The sequence below is a fragment of the Bombina bombina genome, unplaced genomic scaffold, assembly GCF_027579735.1.
Source record: "Bombina bombina isolate aBomBom1 unplaced genomic scaffold, aBomBom1.pri scaffold_1598, whole genome shotgun sequence".
Taxonomy (NCBI): domain Eukaryota; kingdom Metazoa; phylum Chordata; class Amphibia; order Anura; family Bombinatoridae; genus Bombina; species Bombina bombina.
Window position 1 is genome coordinate 8,312 of NW_026511481.1, and position 12,069 is coordinate 20,380.

Below are 12,069 nucleotides of genomic sequence, written 5' to 3' on the forward strand. Positions count from 1 at the left end.
TGTATACATACATGACATTATAACGGTATGGCAGGATTTTCTCATCAATTCCATTCAGAAAATAAAAACTGCTACATACCTCAATGCAGATTCATCTGCCCGCTGTCCCCTGATCTGAAGCTTTTACCTCCCTCAGATGGCCGAGAACAGCAATATGATCTTAACTACTCCGGTTAAAATCATAGTAAAAAACTCTGGTAGATTCTTCCTCAAACTCTGCCAGAGAAGTAATAACACGCTCCGGTGCTATTGTAAAATAACAAACTTTTGATTGAAGTCATAAAAACTAAGTATAATCACCATAGTCCTCTCACACATCCTATCTAGTCGTTGGGTGCAAGAGAATGACTGGGACTGACGTAGAGGGGAGGAGCTATATGCAGCTCTGCTGGGTGAATCCTCTTGCATTTCCTGTTGGGGAGGAGTTATATCCCAGAAGTAATGATGACCCGTGGACTGATCACACATAACAGAAGAAATTAAACGATTTTACATGCCAGCAAAAAACGTTTAACATTAATAAATTGAGTGTTATTAAAAAGCCTGTTGCTAGTCCCTGCAAATTAGGCTAAAGTTTTATGCATACAGTATAATTCCAGTGAAGTGCCATTCCCCAGAATACTGAAGTGTAAAATATACATACATGACAGCCTGATACCAGTTGCTGCTACTGCATTTAAGGCTGAGTTTACATTATATCGGTATGGCAGAATTTTCTCATCAATTCCATTGTCAGAAAATAATAAGCTGCTACATACCTCTTTGCAGATTAATCTGCCCGCTGTCCCTGATCTGAAGTTTACCTCTCCTCAGATGGCCGAGAAACAGCAATATGATCTTAACTACTCCGGCTAAAATCATAGAAAAACTCAGGTAGATTCTTCTTCAAATTCTACCAGAGAAGGAATAACACACTCCGGTGCTATTATAAAATAACAAACTTTTGATTGAAGGTATGAAACTAAGTATAATCACCACAGTCCTCTCACACATCCTATCTATTCGTTGGGTGCAAGAGAATGACTGGTAATGGCAGTTAGGGGAGGAGCTATATAGCAGCTCTGCTGGGTGAATCCTCTTGCACTTCCTGTTGGGGAGGAGTTAATATCCCATAAGTAATGGATGATCCGTGGACTGGATACACTTAACAAGAGAAAGGTGTCCAATACAGTGCCTGCCGTTTTATAAACGTTCCCCAAGATTATAAATGTCAATAGTTAGCCTAAATTTGAATAATATGAACAAATAAAGCAATCGATTTAGCCCATAATAAGCCCTTTATTCTGTTTGTTTTTGACTAAGAAAATGGCTTACCGGTCCCCATGAGGGGAAATGACAGCCTTCCAGCATTACACAGTCTTGTTAGAAATATGGCTAGTCATACCTTAAGCAGAAAAGTCTGCTGTTTCCCCCAACTGAAGTTACTTCATCTCAACAGTCCTATGTGGAAACAGCAATCGATTTTAGTTACTGTCTGCTAAAATCATCTTCCTCTTACAAACAGAAATCTTCATCCTTTTCTGTTTCAGAGTAAATAGTACATACCAGCACTATTTTAAAATAACAAACACTTGATAGAAGAATAAAAACTACATTTAAACACCAAAAAACTCTTAACCATCTCCGTGGAGATGTTGCCTGTGCAACGGCAAAGAGAATGACTGGGGTGGGCGGAGCCTAGGAGGGATCATGTGACCAGCTGTGCTGGGACTCTTTGCCATTTCCTGTTGGGGAAGAGAATATCCCACAAGTAAGGATGACGCCGTGGACCGGACACAATGTTGGAGAAATACTTTTTAGAAAAGTTATCACTGGGTTTGCTTGCCCTGCATGTGCCTGAAGCCTGCTTGTTCTACACAAAACATAACCTTATCTTGTATGTTATTTACCTCATTTTTTTTTTTTAAATACAGTTTTCACAGAGTCAGAAAACAAAGCACATAACATTAGAAACATTAAAACACAAATACAATCTATATGTATTTAAATCAGTGATGGCCAACTTCCTAACACATGGGGGGCCCATGTCAATATTGTAGAAGACTAAAGAGCCCCATACAAATTCATGATTATTATATACAATAATATTCTTCCTAAAAATGACTAATGGCACATGGGATTCAGGCAAGGTTGCAAGGCAGACACTATACGCTGTTCTCCCCTCCAGAACAATCATTTGGGATTTGGTCACCCTCACCTCAGAGCAAACATTTTTAGCTTTGCTTTTCCAGTGGCCACAAAACTATCAAAAACATTGTTAGTTACATTTAGTCGAACGTTATGATCGGATAAGCTTTGATTAGACAGAGCCCATGAGACAATAAAAAAATTAAAAAAAATGCAGTGCCAAAGAAGACGCAATGCAGGTAAGTAAACTTTTGGGGGCTTAAATGTTTATTTTCGTTATTTTTTTACAGGTATGACTATCGTTATGTAACAAAAAGCATAGAACAGCAAGGAAATGATAGGCTAAATAAAAAATGATAGAGTTCCGATGATCTCTAAAATGACTAATCAGAAAAAGGAATATCCTAAGAAATGTAAGTGTAGAAAAAAAGAGAGAAAAGAAATTAACATGCAAAGGAGTAACACTTCCATTACCTAGATAACTACAGTAGTAACTAGTAACTCCTGCTCTAACAATTACAGATTGGCATCCAACACTTCAACCAAGAATAGTAGAGTAATTCTGCCTTGGATTGCAAGTCATGTGATATTAAACATTTTTTATGTACCTTGTTGTTGTGGATAAGGTTGTAAGTGAACATATGGATGCATCAAGAGCTCTTGAATGGATATTCTTTCCTTAGGATTCCTCACCAAACATTTCTACAAAAATACAATAAAATAGTAATACAAAATTAAAATCTTTTTTTATATATATATCATACAGACTTGGATGACCAATGGAGAATGAAGGAAGAATATTTACATTTGAAAATAGCACAAATATTGCAAAAAGAAGTAACACTTTATTTGCATAAAATACATTGAGTGCTTCTTTATGTATTAGAAGTTGATTTTAATGTAATGGACATTGAAATACATCAAGTAAAGAAAGAAACCAAGCTTACCCGGAGTACATCTTGGAGGTCCTTCTCTGGTATATCAGGCACTTCTATTTCATAACCAGGGTCTAGAATTGCATGTAGTTTAGCAATCTGATTTGTTATGTGCTGAAAGGGAGTTTTTCCATATGTCATGCAATACAAAATACATCCCAAAGACCAGACATCACCTTTGGGACTAATCTGCAAAGAAATTATGTATTTGGTTGAAACATTATAGATAGCTGTGACATTTTATTAGGTAAAGGAAAATGCAAATTAGCTTAATAGTTCTTAGTGCTTAACAGATTAATATCAAATGAATTAATGGCAATAACATGACAAAAACAGAATTTATGTTTACCTGATAAATTACTTTCTCCAACGGTGTGTCCGGTCCACGGCGTCATCCTTACTTGTGGGATATTCTCTTCCCCAACAGGAAATGGCAAAGAGCCCAGCAAAGCTGGTCACATGATCCCTCCTAGGCTCCGCCTTCCCCAGTCATTCGACCGACGTAAAGGAGGAATATTTGCATAGGAGAAATCATATGATACCGTGGTGACTGTAGTTAAAGAAAATAAATTATCAGACCTGATTAAAAAACCAGGGCGGGCCGTGGACCGGACACACCGTTGGAGAAAGTAATTTATCAGGTAAACATAAATTCTGTTTTCTCCAACATAGGTGTGTCCGGTCCACGGCGTCATCCTTACTTGTGGGAACCAATACCAAAGCTTTAGGACACGGATGAAGGGAGGGAGCAAATCAGGTCACCTAGATGGAAGGCACCACGGCTTGCAAAACCTTTCTCCCAAAAATAGCCTCAGAAGAAGCAAAAGTATCAAATTTGTAAAATTTAGTAAAAGTGTGCAGTGAAGACCAAGTCGCTGCCTTACATATCTGATCAACAGAAGCCTCGTTCTTGAAGGCCCATGTGGAAGGCACGGCCCTAGTGGAATGAGCTGTGATTCTTTCAGGAGGCTGCCGTCCGGCAGTCTCGTAAGCCAATCTGATGATGCTTTTAAGCCAAAAAGAGAGAGAGGTAGAAGTTGCTTTTTGACCTCTCCTTTTACCAGAATAAACAACAAACAAGGAAGATGTTTGTCTAAAATCCTTTGTAGCATCTAAATAGAATTTTAGAGCACGAACTACATCCAAATTGTGCAACAAACGTTCCTTCTTTGAAACTGGATTCGGACACAAAGAAGGTACAACTATCTCCTGGTTAATGTTTTTGTTAGAAACAACTTTCGGAAGAAAACCAGGTTTAGTACGCAAAACCACCTTATCTGCATGGAACACCAGATAAGGAGGAGAACACTGCAGAGCAGATAACTCTGAAACTCTTCTAGCAGAAGAAATTGCAACCAAAAACTCTAAGCCATCTCCGTGGAGATGTTGCCTGTACAACGGCAAAGAGAATGACTGGGGAAGGCGGAGCCTAGGAGGGATCATGTGACCAGCTTTGCTGGGCTCTTTGCCATTTCCTGTTGGGGAAGAGAATATCCCACAAGTAAGGATGACGCCGTGGACCGGACACACCTATGTTGGAGAAAAGGTGTTATTTACTATAAGAAGAGCAATCAACACAAGACTAAATGTGCTCACATGTATGACTGGGCACTGAAATTAATGAATTTAGTTATTTATAACAAGCAACACTGATGACTTCTGTTTATCCATTATTTTCAGTTTCTAAAGAGAATACATTGAATGCAACAGGGGAAAAACATCAGGCAAACCAAGTATGAGATGATAGAGGTAAACATCTTTAGTTTGGGAGGTCATTCTAGGCTATTTACAAAGGGGAGAATCTGAAACAAATTAGAAACTGTCCCAAGATGATAAAAAAACTATTTTATACTACCTTTGATCTGTGTTTCCCGTTGTCTGCATATGAAGTGTTATCTTTAATTGCCTCGGGTGGCATGTAGTTGATTGTTCCTACCTAAGGTATAAACAAAACCAGTATTTACAAGGCAATATTGGAGATGCAACATATTTCATATTATTTCTCTAATATCTCAGACAAAAAATAAAACATAAGCAGTCAAAAAACAGAATGTGTAAATCAGTGACCAGAGAAATCGGTTGCTCCTTCAGCCCCATCTATTTTGTGTCATATTTGCTTTTTTATTAAATATTACTGAGCACCTAATAACCCCATATAGTTAGACAAATACAGAGCAGTGATAAATCCTTCTAGAAACTCACAACCAATCGGTTATAGCCTTTTAAAGGGACATTAAACACTACATACATGCTAGATAGAATGATGCAGTCAAAAAAAAGATTAGTCCATGAGTAACATGTAGATGTATTTTTTAAAGTTTCATTAGTTGTTTAAAAAGTGACAAAATAAGTGTAAAGTTTTAGTGTCTATAAAACACTGGGAGCTGCCATGTTGTAACTTGTGTTACCTTCTCTTCTGTGGCCAATTAGAGACAGTTATAAATAGTTCACTAGAGTGTGCAGCCAATGGTTGTGCTGGATTTAACAGTGTTCTGCACTTCCATTTCTAACAGGAACTGAAAAGCTCACAATTTCAGAATGGAATTACAGGCAAAGAGGACAAAATAAATAATGAAAGTGTATTGCAGAGCTGTTTTATATATATACAATTTATCATTTTATATTACCATCTCAAAGTGTTTAATGTCCCTTTAAGGCAGCTATATATTGATCATTGATTAACCCCCTCCTGTGACCCATATATTTTATAAGACTTGACAAAATCCAGGGGTCAGGGGGCATATTCTAGTGTAGACAACTCATCACCAGCCATGACACCCGACTTCACACATTATAAAATATAAATTTTATTAGTGACCTTTCATAGCAACAACATCCTCTTCCTAAGGCCAAAATGTTGCAAATGAATTCATATTTTATAAGTCAGATGAGTGCTGTGTTTTTGTGATTCACTAGTTTAGATAAATGTTATGAATATTTTACATGATTGTAAGAACCCACGGAAATAGGACCCTCAATTCCCCCTGTATTTGTCTGTAAAATGTTGCCTTTTATTGCATTGTTTCTCCGTTGTACTTTTATCCCTGTACCCATGGGCAGCGCTGCGGAATCTGTTGGCGCTTTATAAATAAAGAATTATAATATTTACTTACAGATGTAACAGAGATTCAAGGATTAATTAAGCAACTGCTGCTTATCAGCCAGCAAACAACCAGGCCTTATTGTCCAGCTGCATGTCCAGTTAGGTTTATTTAAAAAAAAATATGTAAAAAACAAAAAGTTTACTATAAACATAGTGCTCTTTAATATAAATGATTAAAGGTTTTGCAGCTTTATAATTAATCGCTTCCACATTACCAACTGGCTCTTCTTCTAAAGGAGACTACTGGGCAGTTGTTTGATTATTTAACCTAAAGCCACAAACAATATAAATATATATATATTAGGGCTAGGCAATATGGGGGGGGGGGGGCTGGGGGCGGGGTTTGGGTGGTAATCGTGATTGTGATTTAATCACCATTTTCATGTCAGCACCCCTGTAACCCCCCATAAGACCCCCTCTGTAACCTAAATAAGCCCCATCAGCTACCACTGTAAACCAACACCCCTGAAACCTACATAAGCCCCATCAGCTCCCACTGTAACCCCCATAAGTCCCATCGGCTCCCACTGTAACCCCTCAATAAGCACCCCCTTTAACATAAGCAGCACACCGCATGTAACCACCATCAGCCCCCAACCCACATAAGTCCCAGCGCACCCCCCTCCCTGTAACCTGCATCAGCCACTGCGTGCGCTCCACCCTCCCTGTAAACCGCATCAGCCACAGCGCCATCAGCTCCCACTGTAAACCCCAATAGCACCCCCTGTGTAACCTACATAAGTCCCATCAGCTCCCACTGTAACCCCCCAATAAGCACCCCCTTTAACATCATAAGCACCACACCGCCTGTAACCACCATCAGCCCCCAACCCACATAAGTCCCTGCACACCCCCCTCCCTGTAAACCCGCATCAACCACAGAGCGTGAACCCCCTCCCTGTAACCCGCATCAGCTACAGCGCTCCTCGGTAAGTCGGCTCAATGTCACAAGGCAGGCACAGCCAGTCAGCGGCCCTCCTGTACATCATAGGGGACGTCAAAGAGGGCAGGGCTAAAAAGTGCATACTCTTGCAGTTTTAAAACCGCAGCGATTAATCACGGTTTAAAACCACACCCGCGATTAATCATGCAGTGCTAATATATATATATATATATATATATATATATATAAATATATATATATATATATATATATATATATATAAAACTAACTTGGCTTAGACTGACAATATATTATCAGTATGGGAACTCAAATGGTGTCTGTACTTCTAATATCATAATGTTCAGGTTCACTATTGGTCCTTAGTCTCCTTTGTCTCTTTTGAACAAAAACAAACTTTCACAAATTATAAGTGTAGTGCTAGTTAACATTCTTTACTATGCATTTACTAAAAGATCAGAATCAGGTATTGGAAGCTCTAGTCAATGGAACACTATAATAGAAGAGAACTTTAAGACCTATAGGTATAGGTGGGTATGTTAAATCTGGCCATGGTCACTGATCATCCATTTAGGCTAAAATCAGGCCTTTTTAAAAGGGAAAAAAAAAACATTTACACAACATTCACTATAGTTAAAGATCATAAAATCTAGAATTGCGACGGGTCTCTTCTGAAAACATCGAGGGCACTGACAAAGTTGGTTCTTTCCACAGCCCTAAAATGAGCATTTCCATGAATTAGACACATATATTTGTACTGTCACTGCAGCTACTTAACTGTATAAAGTAGCAGAGCACAAGAGCATGTATTTCAGGAAAGACGTAGGCACTGGAAACAAGAGTGTTAACTTAGCAAATATGCTACCCACTTGCCTATACAGGAGTACCATGGTCCATGTGCCCCCCATGGGGCCTGCACATGTCTTAGCATAGTCCAAGAGCTGCAGATGTCATATGACATACCATCAACAGCAGTTAAATATGTACACAGAAATACACATGCAGACAGCCTACAACGATATCTACAGCACACCACAGGAATGTCAAAAGTTATTGCAGTTGAAAGAATAGCTTTTAACAATCATTTTTGCAAGCAAACAGCTTGCAAAAATTATAATTTTCACTGAAATCTAAAGCTTGCATTTCAGTTACAACTTTTGTCGTCACTTTAGAGTTGTCTACTATGTAGCACAGAGGCCTGGAGACATATCACAAGTTCTCTCAATAAGCATCACTGACACATTTTGTCACACAACTATACTAAAAAAAGACATTTATGCTTACCTGATAAATTCATTTCTTTCTTGACACAGTGAGTCCACGGATCATCATCAATTACTGTTGGGAATATCACTCCTGACCAGCAGGAGGCGGCAAAGAGCACCACAGCAAAGCTGTTAAATATCATTCCCCTACCCACAATCCATCAGTCATTCGACCAAAGGGAAAGGAGAGAAAGGAAGTAACAGTGCAGAGGTGCCTGAGGTTTATATAAAAATAAACTGTCTGAATATAGGGCGGGCCATGGACTCACTGTGTCAAGAAAGAAAGAAATTTATCAGGTAAGCATAAATTTTGTTTTCTTTCTAATGACACGGTGAGTCCACAGCTCATCATCAATTACTGTTTGGAACCAATACCCAAGCCAGAGGACACAGATGATAAGGGAGGGACAAGACAGGAACCTAAACAGAAGGCACCACTGCTTGAAGAAACCTCAGCCGAGGCAACAGTATCAAATTTATAGAATTTGGAAAAAGTGTGCAAAGATGACCAAGTTGCAGCCTTGCAAATCTGTTCCACAGAAGCTTCATTTTTGAAGGCACAGGAAGAACAGCCATTGTGGAATGACCTGTGATTTTCTCAGGAGGTTGCTGTACAGCAGTCTCATATGCTAAGCGAATAACACTCTTCAGCCAAAAGGAAAGTGAAGTAGCCGTAGCTTTCTGACCCTTGCGTTTCCCAGAAAAGCAAACAATGCAGAAGACTGACGAAAGTCCTTAGTTGCCTGCAAATAAGATTTTAGCGCTCGCACAACATCCAGATTATGCAACAAGCATTCTTTGTGAGAAGGATTAGGACATAAAGAAGGTACAATGATTTCCTGATTAATATTCTTTGGGCAGGAAACCAAACTTAGTACGCAGAACCAACTTATCAGAGTGAAATATAAGATAAGGGGAATCACACTGTAAAGCAGAGAGTTCAGAAACTATCCGAGTAGAGGAAAGAGCAACAAGAAAAAAAAAAAAAACTTTCCAAGATAACATCTTAATATCTAAAGAATGCATAGGCTCAAACGGAGCCTGTTGTAAAACTTTAAGAACAAGGTTAAGACTCCATGGAGGAGTAACAGGTTTAAGCACAGGCCGAAATCTAACCAAGGCCTGACAAAACGATTGCACGACTGGCACATCCGCCAAGCGCTTATGTAACAAAATAGACAATACCAAAATCTGACCCTTTACAATACTTGCCGACAAACCCTTCTCCAGACCATCCTGGAGAAAGGACAAAATCCGAGGAATCCTTACTCTACTCCAAGAGTATCCTTTAGATTCACACCAATACAAGTATTTACGCCAGATTTTATGGTAAATACCGCGAGTCACAGGCTTACGAGCCTGAATCAAGGTCTCAATGACCGACTCTGAAAATCCATGCTTAGATAAAACTAAGCGTTCAATCTCCAAGCAGTCAGCTTCAGAGAAACGAGATTTGGATGAAGGAAGGGACCTTGAAGTAAAAGGTCCTTCCCTCAGAGGCAGTCTCCAAGGTGGAAAGGATGACATTTCCACTAGGTCTGCATAGCAAATCCTGCAAGGCAACGCCGGGGCTATGAGAATTACAGACACCCTCTCCTGCTTGATTTGAGCAATGACCCTTGAAAAGAGAGCGAACGGAGAAAACAGGTTTGCTAGACTGAAGTTCCAAGGAACTGCCAGAGCATCGATCAGAAATGCCTGTGGATCTCTTGACCTCAAGTCGTATCTCGGAAGTTTGGCATTCTGACGAGAAGCCATGAAATCCAACTCCGGCTGCCCCCACTTGAGGGTCAAGCTGGAAAACACATTCGAATGAAGTTCCCACTCCCCGGGATTAAAAGTTTGTCTGCTCAGAATATCCGCTTCCCAATTGTCCACTCCTGGGATGTGGATCGCAGAAAAAAAGCAGTTGTGGGTCTCCGCCCACTCAATAATTTGGGCCACCTCTGTCATGGCCAAGGAACTTAGAGTTCCCCCCTGGTGGTTGATGTAGGCCACCAAGGTTATGTTGTCCGACTGGAATCTGATAAACCGGTCTAAGGCTAACTGAGGCCAGGCGAGCATTGAAGATTACTCTCAGCTCCAAGATGTTTATGGGCAGGACTGACTACTCCTGGGTCCATAAGCCCTGAGCCTTCAACGAGCCCCATACTGCTCCCCAACCTAGAATGCTGGAATCTGTGGTCACAATCACCCAGGAGGGTCTGCGGAAGCAAGTACCCTGGGAGAGATGATCCTAAGAAAGCCACCAAGGAAGAGAGTCTACTGACGCCTGATCTAGATCTACACGTGGAGACAGGTCCGCATAGTCCCTGTTTCATTGTCTGAGCATGCATAACTGCAGAGGTCTGAGATGGAATGGAGCAAACGGAATGATGTCCATGGACACCACCATCAAACTGATTACCTCCATACATTGAGCCACTGACGGCCATGGAGAGGATTGAAGGGCAAGACAGAAAAAACTTCATTAACAGGGAGTCTATTATGGTCCCCAAAAAAACGACCCTTGTAGCTGGAACCAGAGAACTTTTTTCCCGATTCACCTTCCATCCGTGGGATTGAAGAAAAGACAACAAGATCTCCGTATGAGATTCTGCTTGTTGAAAAGATGGCGCCTGAACCAGAATGTCGTCCAGATAAGGTGCCACTGCAATGCCCCGAGATTGAAGCACAGCTCCATTGTGGCAAGGCCGAATGAAAGGGCCACGAACTGGAAATGATTGTCCAAAAAGGCGTATCTCAGAAACTTGTGATGGTCCCTGTGAATGGGAACATGAAGGTATGCATCCTTTAGGTCTATGGTTGTTATGAACCGACCCTCTTGTACCAAGGGAAGAAAGGAGCGTATAGTCTCCCTCTTGAAGGATGGCACTCTGAGAAACTTGTTTAAACATTTTAGATCTAGGATTGGTCGAAAAGTCCCCTCCTTTTTGGGAGCTACAAACAGATTCAAGTAAAATCCCAGACCCCTTTCCTGAAAGGGAACTGGAACTATTACCCCCAGGGCAGCAAGGTCCTTGACACAATGTAAGAACGCCTCTTTTTATCTGGTCTACAGATAATAAATAGTCTATTTTGAATCCCTGGGAGACAATGTCCACCGCCAAGGGAACCGGTACATCTCTTATCCAAGCCTGGGAAAAGAGAGAGTCTGCCCCCTACAGGATCCGCTCCCAGATCGGACTTGGAATCAGCTGAAGGCTTTTTAGATTGCTTTCCCTTATTCCAGGACTGGTTGGGCTTCCAGGAAGGCTTGGCTTGATCTTGCTTCGAGGAAGGGGGGGGGGGGGAGACTTGCCTTTAAAGTTACAAAAGGAACGAAAATTACTGACGTCCCTTCTGCTTATTCTTTTTATCTTGAGGAAGAAAAGAACCCTTCCCTCCAGTAATATCTGAGATAATTTCCGCCAAACCAGGTCCAAACAAGGCCTTACCCTTGTAAGAAATAGCCATGAGCTTACATTTAGATGACATATCCACAGACCAGGACTTCAACAACAAGGCCCTATGGGCTAGGACCGCAAAACCAGAAATTTTGGTTCCCAGTTTAATAACCTGTAAGGAAGCATCTGTAATAAAGGAATTGGCTAACTTGAGAGCCTTAATCTTGTCCTGGATCTCATCAAGAGGGGTATCTGTCTGAAGAGATTCAGATCAAATTCAGCATCAAACCAGTAAGCTGCAGCGCTGGTAACAGTGGCGATGCACACCGCTGGTTGCCATTGTAGACCCTGG

At 40.7% G+C, this 12,069-nt stretch overlaps 1 protein-coding gene across 1 annotated transcript in view; it reads right to left on the reverse strand.

Moving 5' to 3' along the window:
* Positions 1-2,735: 2,735 nt before the first annotated feature.
* LOC128643769 (dual specificity protein kinase TTK) overlaps positions 2,736-12,069 on the reverse strand; it is a gene marked incomplete at its 3' end in the record, with an annotated part of 42,815 nt that continues 33,481 nt past the window's right edge. The window contains exons 5-7 of the mRNA XM_053696587.1: positions 4,918-4,998; positions 3,075-3,251; positions 2,736-2,829 (exon numbers count right to left, since the gene is read on the reverse strand). Of these exons, the coding sequence (XP_053552562.1) occupies positions 2,736-2,829; positions 3,075-3,251; positions 4,918-4,998 (352 nt within the window). The remainder of the gene's footprint in view (positions 2,830-3,074; positions 3,252-4,917; positions 4,999-12,069) is intronic.